General features: G+C 44.1%; 1 protein-coding gene across 2 annotated transcripts in view; it reads right to left on the reverse strand.

Annotated features, from left to right (window-relative positions):
- CLIP2 (CAP-Gly domain containing linker protein 2) overlaps positions 1-10,429 on the reverse strand; it is a 123,882-nt gene that overhangs the window by 9,624 nt on the left and 103,829 nt on the right. For both annotated transcript variants that reach the window (XM_048823855.2, XM_048823857.2), the window contains 5 exons: positions 8,707-8,764; positions 6,933-7,016; positions 6,232-6,388; positions 5,465-5,624; positions 3,262-3,447 (listed from right to left, as the gene is read on the reverse strand). In XM_048823855.2, the coding sequence (XP_048679812.1) occupies positions 3,262-3,447; positions 5,465-5,624; positions 6,232-6,388; positions 6,933-7,016; positions 8,707-8,764 (645 nt within the window). The remainder of the gene's footprint in view (positions 1-3,261; positions 3,448-5,464; positions 5,625-6,231; positions 6,389-6,932; positions 7,017-8,706; positions 8,765-10,429) is intronic.

Here is a 10,429-nt window from a genome sequence, read left to right on the forward strand (position 1 = left end):
CTCACGAAAGCTTATGCTCAAATAAATTGGTTAGTCTCTAAGGTGCCACAAGTACTCCTTTTCTTTTTGCGAATACAGACTAACACGGCTGCTACTCTGAAACCTGTCATTGAAAATCAGTATCTAGCCAAGCACAACCAGAGTCCATGATTGTTTCAGTGCATCCCATTGTGCCCATTGGTCTCCATTCACGGGGTCAAAGTCCTTGGCCTTATCCTTAAACCCTTGTTTAAGCAAGTTCCCCTGAACTTCCCACACTGAAACTCAGGAGATGGGGGTTCAGTCCTGACCCCACCGCACGCTCTTTGTGTGACTCTGAATGAGCCATTTAGGCCCAGGGTTTTAAATGTATTTAGGTGTTGCTGCACGCAGTGTTGCAACATCTGATTTAGGAGCTTAAATCTCATTTTCAAAAGGGATTTAGACACTAAGGAATCTAACTACCATCTATGTCAATGGGAAGGCCCCTAAGTGCCTTCATCCCTTTTGAAAATGAAATTTAGGCTCCTAAATCAGCTAGACATTGCAATGCTGAGCACAGCAATGCCTAAATACCTTTAAAAATCTGGCCCTTAGTCTCTTTGTGCCTCAGTTATCATCTATAAGTTGGGGATGATATTTCCTTTCTGCCACCCTTTGTCCTGTCTATTTAGATGGTTAGTTCCAGGGGTCAGGGATTGACTCTTTCCGTGTGTGTATGTGTACAGTACCCAGCACACTGAGGGGGCCTCCAAGTGCTATTGTAATATAAATAAATGATATGGAGTAAAGTAAAAAAATCATGTAAAAATTATTCTATGAAAAAGAAAGAGAGAGGGATTTCTCTGTGCAAGAATTGCAGAGATATTTCCTCCTTTCAGGAAAAACAAAAATAAATACCATTTTTGGACCATTTCTGGAGAAGGAAAAGTGAAAGGGAAGATGTTTTAGCACCATCGGGGTTTAGCATTCCTCCCAAGGGGGAACATATCCACCATACCACTGGGTATTGTAGCCATCCATCATGACACATTTCAGTTTAAGACATGGTGGTTACAACAGAAGCTAAAGTCACTCTGGAGACACTGCCAGGATTGCATTATGTCTTGGACAACAACAAAGTTGTCACCATAACTACAGCTGTGGCATGTGGTGCGGAATGAAAAATACACAGCTCTATTTCACACAAGGCAGGTGGCTGCTTTCACCACACTTCTGTGTGCAGAGGAATTGTCTACGTCAAACCCGGCATTCTCGTCTTAGACTTGTCTCGTTTTCAGGGCAGGCGCCATCCTTTTATTGTGTGTTTGTACTGCACCTAGCACAATGGAGCCAGGTCTCCGATTGGGATCGCTGAGTGTTATTGCAATACAGATAATAAATGAACCATCCTACCCTTGCCCCTGTCCCTGTCCCTGCAGCAGACTTTGTGGTGTTCTGCACTTGGGGAGAGAAGCAGGATATCCATTGGTCCAGATTGCCTGCCATAAAGTACCTGGACCTGTAACAGCACAGCATGGGAGAGGAAAAAATAACCACGGCCCTAGCCTCTGTGCGTAATGGTTAGGTCATATCATGCAGTATTAAGTATCCTTCTGAATGTGCATTATGAGCAGCATGCACTTGCTGTAAGAGATGAACATTTTTAGGACAAGGTAAATGAGGAAACTTTCAATCAAAGGAACACATGTGAGGTGTAAAAACACCAGGCCTCTAAGAGATGTAAACTGATTGTAGACTTGAGTTCAGAGAAAATGTGGTCCGAAAAGCAAAAGAGAGAATGAAAGAGCTTAATGTAAATACCAGGGCCTTTCCACAGAAGCAGCTCCCAAGTCTCAGATACACTAAGGGTAAATGACAGAAAAGGTTGGAGCATGCCAAGATAAATTAAATGGATTCTCATCCTCCGCTCTCACAGCAGAGGATGTAGAAGAGATGCTGGAAGCACTTCTAAATTTCCCAGGGGAGGCAAAGGAAGTACTGGAGGAAATCAGAAGGATTCGGTCGCAGGTGTTTGAGAGCAGCTGACCAACCCCTCGAGTCAGGTACAGTCCAAGAGTTCTGAGGAAACTGGCAAGAGAGACGGAAAAACCTTTCCCAGATGGATCTTTATTAAAGCACTTGGAAACTGAAGAAGTGTGTGCTGATGGGCGGCAGGGAAAGTGAATTCTGATGAGAACAAAGAAGAGGGATGACCTAAATCTGTATTTTTCACTTTTCATGTACCATTTTAAAGGAGATAAACAATGAAAAAATAGTCTTAGCTTATAGGCCAGGAACAGTGCATTAATATAAACCAAGAGAAAAAGTTAAGTCTCTCTCTCTCTCCCCATTAGGCCAAGTGAAAACCCAGCCAGGGTCACTGCTAGAAAGAAAACATTTATTAGGCTGTTCCCAGTGGTTATTCCCATCTAGATACAGATAGACAGGGCCTGGCTCCACTTTGGAGGTGTAATCCCCACCTTGAGGAGACATACCCACGCTTGCTCTGATCGACCTAGAGTGCGAACAGTATAAGTGTAGCCACATCAGCGCATGCGGCAGGAGGGTCTAGCCATCTGAGTACGCTCCCATCTGAGACCATAGGTACACACTCAGGCTGCTAGCCCCTCCTGCTGCTGCTGTCGCCATGGCTACGCTGCTATTTTTTAGTGTGTTAGCTCATTTAGAGCTAGCACCGATATTACCCCGTCCAGCCTGAAGTGTAGACATACCCACCCACCCACATATAGTCCCTTTCTATACCCATGAATGCAGCCAACTCTGGTGTGAAGCCTAGTAGATGTGTAAAAACCATCCAGCAGCACCATATTTACAGCGTAAGAAAGGAAATCAATGCTATACCCACATGAAATGAAGAAATACACGTGAAGTTACCATTTAAATAGGTCGACTGTAATTTGGCACAGGATACTGGGACTAACACCTGGTTCTTGTGAAGAGTGCCAGAGGATCTTTAATGATCCACACAGAGTCATGCAGTTGGTTTTAGACCTCATCTGAAAGACAGAATCTGTAGCGAACACTGCACCCCTGTGATGCTTTGTTCTGTCAGAGGGAAGAGGGCTACCTACTGAATCACGACCTACAGCACCAAAAGCATCACCCCTGTGATGCTTTGTTCTGTCAGAGGGAAGAGGGCTACCTACTGAATCACGACCTACAGCACCACTTTGATTTCCTTGGTGGCGTGGGGCCCTATCAGAGCATTGCTCTGGGCACATGGCTGCCATGGCGTGAGCAATCAGGTAACTCGCTGCTCCGGTGGGGGGAGTGCACTACCTGTGTTTTCTCTGAAGAACTTCTCATGGCCTCCATGAGTTTCTCCATTTGCTGACCCTGCTCCAGTGCATTCCGCAGGACGTCCTCCGTGCTGATCAGTCGGTGCTGCAGCCGGAGAACCTCAGTCTCTGATGAAGGGTCAATCAGGGAGTACCGCCTTTGATCTGTTACCGATTTCTCTTTATCCTTGACATATAAAGGTAACAAAAGAAAAAAAAGCAGGGAAGCAGGTTAGACTCTGATAGACACATAGGAACTAGGGGCAGAGTACATTTGAGAGTGACTTGTGCCAGACTCTGGTTTCAGTAACGGATCAGAGCAGACAGCAAGGTTGGAGAGAACAAAGTATTAAATGCAACAAGGGGCTGCTCAGATTTGTTACTAGCCGAGTTCAGTCAATTACTTAAGTCTCCTCCTCTAGAGGTCGCTGCAGTCTACAGGAATCACAAATCTAGATCTGAAAAAAATCATTACGTCTCATTAGCTCTTCTTGTCCACTCGGCTCTTCCTCTATCTCCTTATCGAGGAATAAACAACAGGGGGAAACGAGCAACTTTGTATTTTCTTCCTATTCTTCTCCTACTATTTTATTTTAGGAAATCTGACGTCTTGCAACGAATATATAAAACAAAATGACTCCAGCTATTGCTTGAGATGGAAAGGAAGCATTGCCAAGATTTTTTTTAAACAATCCCTTGAAAATAAGTGTAGGTATGTGAGGCCTCTGTTATGCAGATTATATTATTTATACAGCACAGTAAGCGTGCCTGCCATTTTACACCGTTAAAACAAGATAACTTTCACAATTTTATTATGAGTCTCATGGTATTTGGTAAAAAGAAAAGGAGTACTTGTGGCACCTTAGAGACTAACCAATTTATTTGAGCATGAGCTTTCGTGAGCCACAGCTCACTTCATCAGATGTGGCTCACGAAAGCTCATGCTCAAATAAATTGGTTAGTCTCTAAGGTGCCACAAGTACTCCTTTTCTTTTTGCGAATACAGACTAACACGGCTGTTCCTCTGAAACATGGTATTTGGTGTTTTTCTTAAAGCCCCAGCTTCCGAAGGCATGTGATTACATGAGAATCTCAACATTAAAAAAAAAATCAGTTTCTAGCCATCACAGCTGCAGAGAAAAGATGAAAAAAAGAAAAAGAAAAAAAGACCCAGGTGCATCCTAAAGGCTCAGAGAAAAAAGGCAAATTGAAAACATTTTTTTTTTTTAATAAAATCACGACTTTCCAGGGCTTGATTCAAGATTTTTTTTTTTTTATTTTTTTTTTTACATCTGGGGTTGGTAATCCGGGTGAAATGAATATAAATGCACAGCTCTCTGTAAGTACAGCTGTATGGCACAGCTCTAAAACAAAGGGGACAGCAAACATTGACGAAGGACTGAGATCACTTAGGATTACTCTTACTAGGTGCATGCTAAACTATGCCCCAGCTGACATACACAGTTTGAGATGGTTCCTCTGTCAAAGATATAACGTACTATGAACAAAGCAGTGTGGCTGTGAAGGAAGATCATAGGCTCCGTATTGTCATAATCTGTATTTTGTCATTTCACAATAAAATGACAGTGCCTGCTTTCCAGCATGACAATTTTGCAAGGATTTGCTATCAGCAGACAGCACTTTCCATTAGCAACCAGGCCTCCATCTGGATAAAAGTTCAAAAGTGACTAGTCATTTCCAACGTCTCCATTATTGGGTGCCCAATCTGAGACACTTCACAGGGGCCCAATTTTCAGAGAATTACAAATGCTTGCCCCTGGAAGTTGAGGCCTATTTGGGGCGTCTTAAATTGGGCACGCAAAAATGAATGCACTTGAAAAACATCAGGCAGTTTGGAACACTGAGGTTCTTATGTTTTTCTGCATGCCCTGCCCTCGGAGATGAGGGATCGCCGAAACTCCCAGGACCACACCCAGTGGGAGTTGCAGTCAGCCAGCACCTCTTAGACTGGGTTCACATACACAAGACACCAAAGGAAGCCCCAGTGTAATTTGCTGAATGACAGCAAAATTCACAAAATTAGGGCAAATTCAACGATACCAAAAGAATCCCCAGGCTGTGAAAAGTCCTTCCCATGTTTGTCTGTTCTGCCACACACATTTACCCTCCAAAGACCAGGAGCTAGGTGACGCCCTCCCAGACACCTGTGCCAACCAGCAAGGATGGGGGCATCTTGCTCTCACCAGAACTATCAGCTTTTCTCTCAGGCCTTTGATGTCGTCTTTGAGTTTCTGCTCTTTCAGTCTCCATTCTGCTTTGTGCACTTCTCGGCTCAGGTCCCGCTCTGGCCCGGGCGAGTGACGGTTTGCTTCCAGTAGCAAAGCTCGCAGCTCATTCAGGCTCCTGAGGGAGGGATGGGGAGAACGTCACAAAGGGGAAAATGTATTCAGTCGTCTTTTGGGGGGTGGGGTGTGTGTGTGTGTGTGATTTGCAACTTCTCTCAGCTTTGAAAGAGGACATCTAACAAGGTGTGGTCTGAGAGACGGGGCCAAACTGGGACCCTTGCGTCCAAACCCCCCCAAAATTGGAAAAATTCACATCAGGACTCAGCTCACCTTTGCAGCTGGACTCCACCAGTAGGACACAGTTTCAAAAGAGTTCTACATCCAATGTGCTGATTTTTTTTTATTTGATTTTTTTTTAAATCTGGCCATTTATTTCAGTGCCTCAGCGGGAGCTGAGCTGTGTGTTGAAAACCTGGGATAGTGGTGGGAGCTGAGTGCTCTTGGTAATTCAGCCCTTGAGGCACTAAACCGGCACCCAACATCCTAATAACCCAGATGATGGGAAGGTTGAAATATGGGTTTCAATCATTCAACTTGTATTTTTTTGTACGTTAAATAGCGATGCTCTGAATAGGGCCAAATTCAGAGTGTGTCTTACATATGCCTGGGTCCTTCTTAAGGATCACAACACTGCAGCCTCTTTAGTTAGTTTCTAAAAGACCAACCTTTCCTTTTTGAGTAGCTCCTGGCTAATCTGGACTAGCTGGCCTGAAGCATCATGGGTTTTCCTGGACAAGGTCTCCAGTTCAGCTTCCAACCGCTTCTTTTCCTTCAACAGAGAATCTCCCTTCTTTTCTCCAGCTTTGCATTTATTTTCCAATGCTAAGGGAAGAATAAAAGGGGAGGAAAAAAGTCTACCAGGCCCTACCTACGTTCCTTTTTTGGATGACTTCATTTCTCAATTTCATTTCCATTCCTTGCACCATGTGGCTTCCCCTAGTTAGTTATGTCTAGTTAAGTAATCTGCAGCTGCCACTGGAGTCCATGAGAGTTGCAAATGCTCAGCAGCACCAGCCCTGTGTAAGCAGAGATTCCAGAAATTATAAACCCAGCTGCATTTATTTCTACATCCCCTTTGGCTTCCCAATTTGTTAAGATTATTGGGCCAAATTCTCTCCCTACCAGATACAAGTAACTTCAATGGGATTTACTTGCATCTCTCTGGGGTAGAATTGGGCCCACTGCATCAAGAACAAACATTTGCTAAGCACAATCCTCTTATACATGGACAACTGCATGTTTATGCACACACATTACTAGGTTGCTTTAATGTATAAATCCTAAATTCTTCTTGTAATGGTGGAGGTACAAAAAGGCCACAATGAAACTATCTAGTTCCCACCAGCACTGGATTAGGGAAACTTACCACTTACTTGGGCCCTTAGAGTTTCAGTCTGGGAGGAGAGGGAGGACACCTCTTTATCTCTTTTACTCAGCTTATCTTGCAGTTCTTTAGGTGAATGGAAAGGAGGGAGAGAGAGAGAGAGGTTACATCCTTGGAAACTGCTTTGCCTGGTCACACAGTGAAGGCCAATGGTGTATGGAGACATTTAGGGTTCCGTGGCCCAGACAGATGACTAGGTGCAAATACACAGTATCCACCCTCTCGAGAGAGGCAGAGATGGGTGGCACCAGCTGGTTTGTGTCTCACAGCATCTCATCCCCATTTGACCTTAAATGAAGCAGAGACACGCAGATAGGAAGCATATCAGAGGGTGGGCTTAAACAACAGATGACAAGTGAAGAAAGGAAGAATGAAATATTATGAAAAAGCAAACAGAAAGGAGCCTTCCACACAATTCCATTTGTTACCTGCTACCCTGGAAGGCAGGGATGATGGAAAAAGCAAAGTCAGAAGTTGCGTAGAGTCAGCACATTCACACAATCAAATCAAAGCCATAGATTTGAAGTGCTGCAACATCCTGAGTCTGAGACAGCTTTTTAATCCGTCTTATCCATTTTTTGTTCAGTGCTTAGACTCAGAGAAGCCAAATACACATGGATTCAGTGACCATCTTAAGATCAGTTGCTGTTGGACATAGTAAAGGGACCAAATAGTAAAGGGACTAGTGCTTGAGTCCTACCCTAGTTATTTAACTATCAGTCAAGTATCTGACCTGGTATAAAATACACCCCCACATGGCATTTGCAGGGCAGAGAAAAGAAGGGGGCGGGGGAGAGAGAGAAGGCAGAATGATAACTTGTGCGTGTGTGGGCAGGAGGGAATAGAGCATGAAAGTATTTTAGTCTGAATCCAAAGGTGAACGAAAGACACTCCATGAACTAATTGGCATTTACACGGGGTGAAATTCAAACCCATGCAAGTTCAAACAGGGATGAGATCCACACAGCAGAAATGGGCCACAGCCACAAAGCATGGATCCAGACCAAAATTTTTCCAGACTCTGGAGTTTTTCGGATCCAGAGCTATGGTTTGGTCTATTACAGAGATGGAAACCCCAGTGAAACTCAGCTCTGAATCAAACCTTATCCAAAGTTTGTGTGTCTAGATCTGGGGTTTCATTTCAGGCTCATATCTGATTTATAGCAAGGTAGAGGGAAAACTCCAAACTCTTCTAGCCAGTTGCAACATGCACCACGTCATTCCTGTTAGCCACCCTCTGATGGGAGTGATTTTTATTCTATGGTCCAGTTTGAGTTGCTGCAAAATCAGTGCAACTCTACTGAAGTCAATGGATCAATGCCCACTTTCACCAGCCGAGGTTCTGGCCCATATTGTAGGTGTGGGGGGAAGATTTTGGAATAAGAGTCCTCCACTGTATTTGCTCAGGCAGGCATGCCAGCCACACAGGTGAAAAAGCCAGACAACCAGTGCAACCTACACAAAAGCACAAAGATGACATAGAATCACAGAATATCAGGGTTGGAAGGGATCTCAGGAGGTCATCTAGTCCAACCCGCTGCTCAAGCAGGACCAATACCCAATTTTAGCCCCAGATCCCTAAATGGCCCCCTCAAAGATTGAACTCACAACCCTGGGTTTAGGAGGCCAATGCTCAAACCACTAAGCTATCCCTCCCCCCTAAACTTCCCAAGCCCTTTTCAGCCAGCTCTTTCTAGCTAGAGCAGAAGAGTGAAAGACATGGCATGTCAATCACTCTGACAGTGAAATTCATTACCTTCCATAGCCTGCTTCATCTTTATCTTCTCTTCTGAAATATCATTAGTTTCAATCATCTGAAATAAACGTAAAATATATGTATACACACACACACAAATATATACACACATATAAAATGCCCACTAACTCTTTACCATCAATCTTCTGTAGAATCAAAGCAAAGTCAGTGAATTTAAAACTTTAGCAGGCACAATAAGGAACACAACTGGCATCAATGTCCTTTGGCCTTCATATTTTGCCAATCAGATTTACATCCTTCTCAGAGGGAAATCAAAGAGGTGATTTAAAAAAAAAGTCACTCAGACAGTTGAGCACTGAGGTGGGTACAGCTGGCATTCTCTTAATGGAAGGCCCGAATTCCATAATTGATCAAAGTAAGGGCCCAGTTTCCATTTTCATGCAACAATGTTGGAGTTCAGTGTATGCAAAAAGGGATCATTAGGAATGGGCTCAACCTGCAAACTCTGGATCCATATGCCCCAAAGCTCAGGGATAGGAGGGGTGATCTGGAGTTTTGGTTTGGACCATCTCTGATAAGAAGTCATTTTCAGCATTTTCATCAGTGACTAGGGATTTTGGGTACATCAGTTTTTGAGGCCTCAGCTTGAGACACCTTAAAGAGCTCTGACTGCCAGATAACAGGTCCTCAGCACCTTCTGAAAAGCAGGCTCCTTCAAGGGATGGCCCTAGGAGTCTTTTTAACTCCTTCTGTGTGTCTTGCCTTTTGGTTTCTCTCTAAGCTGGCATCAGAATTAATACTGTGATTTACAACCATGACTCAACCCATGCTGAAATTCCGGGTAATACTGCAGCGCATGCTTAAGTGCTTTTCTGAACTGCAGTCTCAGTGCTTTTCCTTCTTCACGGATAATTTCAGACTTATTTTTATCACATGGAAATTTTAGTTCAATTCACAACTCGCTTACCTGGGAGCAATGCAGACCCACCTAGGACCTTTCACTTATACAGGGGGATGTGTGGAGGCCACGTTTATAAAAGAAGCGCGTGGCATAGACGCACTAATGGCTGTGCTATTAATGCCACAGGTATCATCATGACAAATCTTGTTGCAACCCGTAGCAAGGGAGCGGAGACTGTTTGAAAACGACAGCAGTTCTAGGAGAACATAAGTGGCATCAAACCAAACAAAGCTCGACTCCCGTATGAAGGGCAACAACAACAGTCAACAGGCTCAAAGATGAGCAGCAGGTCTCTGTGCACTCGGCCGGCTTGGCGCTATGGTACTGGTTTTGCTCCAATCACACCTACAGCTTGCTCTCCCAAGGCATTGGCCACCGTGGAGTGGAATCCAGTCACTTGGCTTTTTTCCTCTTTCCTCAGGGGACGCCACATTCTACCTGTCTAGGGGTCACTTAAGTGAATGCACGCTATTGTTCCCTTACTACTTAACTACCGTCACTAGACTCCTGGCCTTAAGGGACAACCACACTGATTAGTTATAGCCCAGGCCTCGTTACAGCAAAGCATCTAAGCACTGCTTAACTTTAAGCTCTTTTAAGTACCATTGGCTTCACCCAGTTAGTGGATTGTGGTCAGTGACTTCACAGAATTAGAAGCAGATTCTGAGGATGCAATACTTGCCTCTGGTGTGACTCTTAGTAACAAAAGTCATCTCACTGCAACTTACCAAAACACATAAAGCACCTGTTTGAATGCCTGGGGAAGCAGGAGTCTACAGAGTCATAAGATACATTTGTTTC

Source organism: Caretta caretta, chromosome 17 (assembly GCF_965140235.1).
Source record: "Caretta caretta isolate rCarCar2 chromosome 17, rCarCar1.hap1, whole genome shotgun sequence".
Taxonomy (NCBI): Eukaryota; Metazoa; Chordata; order Testudines; family Cheloniidae; genus Caretta; species Caretta caretta.